This window comes from Toxotes jaculatrix, chromosome 9 (assembly GCF_017976425.1).
Source record: "Toxotes jaculatrix isolate fToxJac2 chromosome 9, fToxJac2.pri, whole genome shotgun sequence".
In the NCBI taxonomy this organism is placed as follows: domain Eukaryota; kingdom Metazoa; phylum Chordata; class Actinopteri; family Toxotidae; genus Toxotes; species Toxotes jaculatrix.
Window position 1 is genome coordinate 18,755,756 of NC_054402.1, and position 7,340 is coordinate 18,763,095.

Consider the following 7,340-nt stretch of genomic DNA (forward strand, 5'->3'; position numbering starts at 1 on the left):
TCAAGCATCAATAAAAGATAATAATAATAATAATAATAAGAAGAAGAAGAAGAAGAAGAAGAAGAATGTCAGCTTGGGTTCAGGAAAATGATTACTGGACAGGTCTTAAACCGTTAAAATTAAAATACATAACAGGTTAAGTTAAAACACAAATGTTTCAACAGCTCTTCAATTATGTTTTGTTTTATTTATGTTAGCTCCAAAACAAAAATCTTACAAGCCACATGAGAAATATGTCATGTATAATTAATATTGTATAATTAAATATTTATTACAAAAACATGTTAGCTTTAATACCTATTGTTACAGTTTAAACAAAGAGCTATTCTCAAAAAAATAAAAATAAATAAAATACACAGACTACCGTATGTAAAGTGTCGTAGCTGCTGTTAATTACGACGGAAGCTCAAGTATAACGGCATTTCATTTTACGGTAACCTAGGCCTTCCATTTATATCTCGCCGAGCGCTTTTGGATTTTTTTACGCTAAACGTTAGCATTCATATCACCTGAATAGTACCAGTATTTGCTCAAATACAATGGGAATAGAGGATGAAACGGACCGGACACTCTTTATAAGAAATTTAGATCCAAGGGTGACGGAGGAGCTTTTGTTCGAGCTGTTTTTACAGGTGCTGTTGTTGCCAACGGTTGTCAAGCCTATGGTTAGCATACCCGCTTTCGGTTTGTTAATGCTAACAAACCGAAAGCGTGTCAGAGTTGGAATGGCCTAAAATGTTAAGTTATGAAGTAGTGGTCTTTGGTATGGCTTCTTTACATATTTTGCAACGTCCGTCTTTGTTGTGCACACGCTTTGAATAATTTTAAAAGAAGTTACTTATCCTTGTAGGGCAGCTGTTTGGCTAGCTGTCGGTAGCTATAGCTGGTTGCTGTTTGAATGCGACATTGTTTATCTTTACAGGCAGGACCTCTCATCAAAACTAAAATCCCAAAAGACTCGGATGGGAAACAGAAAACGTTTGGCTTTGCCGTTTATAAACACGAAGAGTCTGTGCCGTATGCCATGCAGCTCCTCAACGGGACATCGCTGTTTGGGAGGTCTATTCATGTGCAGTTCAGATCAGGTGAGTTGACTTTAGTTTTTAACCGATATCAGTCTAACGGAGTTTAACAGTCAGACACAAGTTTAGACGTGTAATTACGATCATAAATCAATGAAAATAGTAGTAAATGTAAAAAAATGTTTATCACACATTGGTACACATAAAGTAGAAGATCGTCATACATTCACAGTATGCTTTGTGCTTATTTACAAACTTGAATAGTTTCCTCCTTTACTAATAAACAGTTTTCTTCCATTGTAGGTAGCAGTCATAGCAGCAGTCCAGGGAACTCGCAGAATTCAAGTCCCACAAATACCCCAAATCCCCACGGCCAGAGGTAAGAATGTCCCATAAATACATCTATATTGGGCTGTTGCAATAACAGCATTATAGCAGCACTGGTTGTTTCAAGCTATCTGAACAGATTAGACAAAATCTAACAATTGAACGTGGAGGCGTGGCACTACAGTATGTTTGCAATTGCGACCGGACTTCATGTGTGTGCTAAATATATTCCCAAAGATGTTTCCTCCTTATTAAATATTACTTAGACATGCAAGTTTTTCATGCTCTTGGCAGTGCCCTCTGTGCTAAAATTGGACTTCTGACATGAGATGTGGCGTGAAATGGGATTGGACTGGTCTGTGTTTACACACATAGAAGACTAAGTGTGCAATCCTTTCCATGTTTCATGCCAAATTTCATGCAGCAGTGCCTGTTTAGGGCATTTACTGGAAAATCTGAAGGTATTGCCATTAGAGTTGAGTAAGATAATATCAGACCAGTGTAATGTATATATGTTTTTTTGTCACTTTGTTTTACTACAATGAAAAACATAGGTTCAAACTAGTTCTTTGATAAAATGAGATAATTTTTAAAATAACTTTTTTGTTCAGTTCATGCATCTTTTGACTTTGTCTCCATGTTTACACACAGAAAAAAATTAAGAAAGGAAATTTTGTTATTGATGTCAAACAGTTAATAACTAATTCCCTAACTAATAAAAAAAAAAGGTTTTTATCATCATACATTTTATGCATTATATTTGCTGACTAAAGCAGATAAAGCACAAGAAAAAAATTCAGCAGCAGCGAGATGGCAGACTCACAGAGACAACATTTGAGGCCTGTATCTCAAAGTGAGAATCCTGGGTGAGCCAGCTGCCTTTGAGCTTAATTCATCATGAATCTGGCACACTAACTGGAACAGTCCTTTGCTATCTCAGAGGATGATTGTAAATAAAAGAGTAAGCCTGTTTTATCCTGCTTCCCACTTTCTCTGTAATTTGTTTTTTTGGCCAATTCACTCTGCCACTGTGGTTACTATGTAGTTGGACTAGGTATTGCTTGCTTTTTGCTTGAAATCCAAGTTTGCATTTGCAGGTTCTTGTTTACTACGTTTGATAGAGGGGTATAATGTGCTTGAAATGCTTAAAAATGATTATTTTCTCATGGATCACAGGTGTTTTCTTGACATTATACAATGGCTCTGGCTGAAGTTGGGGCTTTTGTCATCTGCTTCTTTTTTTTTTGTGGATTTACTGTTTGTGAAGGTTTGTTCTTTATTTTTCCAACGGCTCATTGCACATCTAGTGAATGTGACTCAGATGTTTTTTTCCATAAATGCAAGAGAACTGAAATAAGGTCAAAGCTTGAATTAAAACACAAACTTCAAAATAATTGGTTATTTGAATAATCAAATAACCAAGTCAAACATGGATTTTGCAGAAGTGGGTTGTTGCCAGTATGTGGAATGTGCACCTGACATTATTCAGACTTGTTTTGGCTTTTTATGCTAAATTATTTGACAGTGGTTTGCTTTGCTCTTGCAGGACCCCAATCCAGTTCAGCTCTCCACCGTATACTCCTCCGTCCCAAATGCAGAGGCCCTTTACATCTCCTGATAGTCTGCAGAAACATGTCATGGTAACATTTTAAGACTTTTATAATGACACTGACACAATGTGGAATGAATGAAGAGATGTTTAAACTACTGTGTAACAGGAATGGGAACAGGTTTTTTTGGCATTAATGAACCATATAAAACACAGATCCTGTTAACTGTCTTTTCCTTCATCTGTAGATGAACAACATGATGTGGCAGCTCCACATGCAGCAGCTTGAGCAGCTAAATGGCGGCTTCTCTAAGCCTCCGCAGAGGCAGCCGCCTGCAGGTGGAAACTCTGGTGGATCAAGGCAACACGATAACAGCCCCTACTGGCCTCATCCGTCCCACATGAAAGGTGGCAGCAGAAGCCAGCGCTACGCAGACGAGTCAGGTCCCGGCCATCATCAGCAACACAGCCACGGCCGGGACAACTATCACCACCAGAGCGACAGGAGCGCCAACCGACACCATGACAGCAGAGGTGGAAACAGACATTATGACGACAGGAGCAGCAACCGTGGCTACCAAGATAGTAGATGGCGACGGTACTAAGACGCACTAAGGATTTCTGTAAAGACTTAAGTTTTTCACAAATTTGTGCGACGCGTCTTGAAGAAGAGATGTTGATAAATTCCCATGTAATCTCAGGTCGTTTGTACATGAGCTTACCGGTTTCAAGATTTAATAACTTATGCCTTAGCGCCATTTTTGTTTACTTTTAAGGCGTTTTTAAATTTCTAAACTTCTTTCATGTGAGTTTAACCTCACAGATGTCTCTCTAAACATTTAGAGGAGAAGAACTGTATGATCATGAGAGCAAGGACCAAAAAAAAAAGAAAAAAGAAAGAAAAATCAGATATGACTGGTAGTTATATTTTGAAGACATGTGGGGAAAAAAAGATTTAAGATATTGGCCAGTTTTTATGTTATGCAAATAGTCTTTAAATGGTGCTCCCAGAATTTTAAATTCTTCAGGTACTTTGCAAAAAAGAACAACAACAGTGTCGGACAAAGATTCCACCAGCACCATTTTTACTGCAACAGGGCACCATCCTTTCTTATTGTTAGATCAGTTGACCTTGCTCTTTCTAAAAATGGCTTTATTTTTTATTTTTTTTTAATTGAGAGTCTGTAAGACAAAAGTGTTTTACAATGAACATTTTCATTATTATAAAGCTCCTTTCATTGATCGGTGTATTGTCTTTCATGTGGCCACAGCACAAATGCCTGGGTCTTGGCTGGACATCACGAATACTATTTACAGCTCTTTGTGTATGTGACCAAGTTAACTAAGTGAGCTATTGTATGTTGATGCTACATGCTGTAATGCGTGCTCACATGGCCTTATCTGCACCTATAAATGGCCTGTGTGTAACTAATACGCTTGTGCAGCGGGTTATGAAGTAATCTAAAGGTGGCGCCACACACATCCTTTCATTCAATCAATTAAGAAGTTAAATATAAACTGAGCCACATGATCAGCTCCTACACCTGACCTTTCTATTTAGGATGCTTTCAAGTCTTTACATGGATTTGTCACCCACTCTGTTCACTTTACAACATGCAATTATGTTTAGGTTTATTTCTTCTTCACCAGAGCTGAGCACCGTCGGTAGCTTTCTCTCTTTTATCACAGGATTCTCCACACATGCTTTTGGTCAGTTCACAGATGTTAAAAGAGTCTTTTGCTCCATCCCATAATTAGCAGCACTTTGATCCTGAACATCTCCTGTTGCGATCAGCATCGATACCACAGTGCCTTTGTTCAGGCTTGAATACAACAAAGTGATGATCAAATCCCTTAATGTCCGTGTTGAGGTCATAATCTACCCTTCCGAAAGTGCTTATGCCACTAACAGCGGCTCCCCAACGCTGTATCGACAACTATATCCCTCCGATAAATCTCCCGGTGTCCAAAAGTAGAGGTGCATTTGCACCCTCTGCCCTAAGCTCTGTGTCTTGCCTATAATCTGCTTCGTGTCAGATTGCATCCCGATGCTACCAAATGGCTCTAATAGAGAGTATCCTCTGTACTAGGAAGGCCCTTATTACGCCTCTGGCTGTGGCATAACTCTTTTAATTGGTTGATCTGCCTGGCGTCTCCAGCGCTGGAGCGGGCGGATTAGAGAGGCCGCTCGGTAGCCGCTGCTGTGTGGACTTATATAGAAGCGTGTCTCCTGAAATGATCCACTTCCAAACACCCAGAGACCCTCCCTCCCTCTCCTGTAGCAGCCCCGCAAAGCAAACCACAAGTGACAAGATGCCTGCAGCCGCGATTCCCCGGATCTTGGCTCCACCTCAGGTTGTTGGGTTCATTGGTGCCACGGCTAGCCTTGGAAATAGGCCTTATTTACCCGTCCACAGTCTGACTTTTCATGCAATCTTAATTTGCTCTCTATAGACGAAAAATTCATTACAATTTCTTGGAATTATCCCTGACATTACAGGGCCAAATATGGTGAAAGTAATAATTGCAGTTATACTGTTACACCAAAAATAAATTGACGCCTGATTCCGAAATAATGGGATGAGGGGTGATTTACAGTGAAATCATCTAATCAGAAAAGCAAATTTTGTTTCAAGGTTTTGGTTTTCAATTTTTAAGGTTAAATCTGAGACGAATAGCACCCTGATTTTTGTTTGTATTGGCTTCTCTCTCTCCCACCCGCCCCTCAAAAAAAGTAAAATGTGCTCCACAGCAGTTGTTCTCGTCTCCCATCTCTTTGATCAAGCCATCAAAACTCTGCAAAGAAGCCGAGCTTTCTCATGCAGAGCTCCCATATTTCCTCCTCCATAATCCTCCTCCACACTTTGAACACGGCTGCTTCGACAGACACAAGCCGCCAGCGAGTTAAATTTATTTCCAATTCCTGTGATGATAATCGTTTCCCCTCACAGGACACCGGCGTTGCAGAGTTTAAACTTGAAACTCCACCTGCACCGGCTTTTCTGCGCGGAAACGAGTTTAGTTAAATAACCTGTAAATTAAAGAAAATAACCAAACTAATTTTTATTGCCTCCTTTTCTTAGTCTTTTAAACAAGTATCATCACAAAACTGGAACATCTGAAAAGAGGTATTGCAGAAAGAAATAAAATAAAACCTATTTTTTCCTCTACTATAAACACAATGAATAGTCAGATTTATCGAAAAATACAATAATGAAAAAAAGGCACAAAAGGTCTTTGTCAGACAGGAAGCATATGGACAGACTGAGCCTGTCAAGTGAGTTGAACGTGCTGGTATGTGAGCTTTTTCCTCACAGTAATGTCAGACTCATCTCTGATACTACATTTCTCTTACGGCCCATTTGATCTGACCTACAAATCATGATCTCAAAACAGATATGCATCGGCGAATGTTGGGAAACTTGTGCTGAAACCAGAACTTGGAAAAGGAATTACAGGTGCGGGTGCTGATGTTTGGCGGTATTTCTGTTTGAAATATGTTGTTGGAAACATAGTTCTGCCTGCGTGCCTTCAGGCCGCGCGCGCACGCACGCAATTGTTGATTAATAATTAATTACAACTGCGTCCGTTTGCGTGGCCTTTAACCTCAGCTCTGACTGCTGACTACTGACTCCTTTCATTTATTTATAAAAAATAAGTTTCAAGAAATTCTTCTTCTTATTGTTATTATTGCAATAATATAATTTTTTAAATAAAAATAAAGTTTACATAGTTTAATCTCTTAAAAACGAGACACTGATTTCAACCTAACCCAATGAATGCCACATTGTTTTAGAGTTTGTTTCAACAATGGACATAAGGCGCAACCCATTTATTTACCAAGTATTTACCAAGGTTTTAACAATTTAGAAAGAAAGTGGTTTGTTTCGCCTTGGTATGTGATACTTTAAGTTTTACAGTTTGAGTCCAAAGTTAATAAATAATGAGTTAATAGAAAATAAGTTAAACACGGGTTTATCAATAGATAAATGAATAAACTGATCAAGACAAATAATTCAGCTAAGATTTGAATCAATGATTCAGTGGCACAGAGTTAGTTAACCTCTAATGAATTAATACCACAGAGGTCTTTTCATTTGATCTGAAACTTTGATAATAATAGAAGGTTTAAAACAGACTATTTCTATTGATTAAATTAACTTTTATTTTGAAAATATCACCTAATTCTGAAGGAAAACTAAGCTCTTAGAGTCGAATTACCAAGTTGTATAACTAATATGTAAAAGAGAGAAAAGTTTTAGTGGTGGGGGGAGTATTTGGGAGGAGGCCATGTACATGTACAGTACACGAGTGTATGTGTCAAAGAGAAAGAGAGAGAGAGAGAGAGAGAGAGAGAGAGAGAGAGAGAGAGAGAGAGAGCGGGGATAGATGGAGCGGTAGAGATGTGTACAGGGATGGTTTATATAGCAGTGGGTGTGAGC

At 38.8% G+C, this 7,340-nt stretch overlaps 1 protein-coding gene across 1 annotated transcript; it reads left to right on the plus strand.

The window, feature by feature from the left end:
- The first annotated feature begins 443 nt into the window (after positions 1-443).
- rbm7 (RNA binding motif protein 7) lies at positions 444-3,890 on the plus strand. Its single transcript, XM_041047295.1, has 5 exons — positions 444-632; positions 923-1,085; positions 1,326-1,401; positions 2,896-2,989; positions 3,147-3,890. The coding sequence occupies exons 1-5, from the start codon at positions 540-542 to the stop codon at positions 3,501-3,503; spliced, it is 783 nt and encodes a 260-aa protein (XP_040903229.1). The 5' UTR covers positions 444-539; the 3' UTR covers positions 3,504-3,890.
- Positions 3,891-7,340: the final 3,450 nt, after the last annotated feature.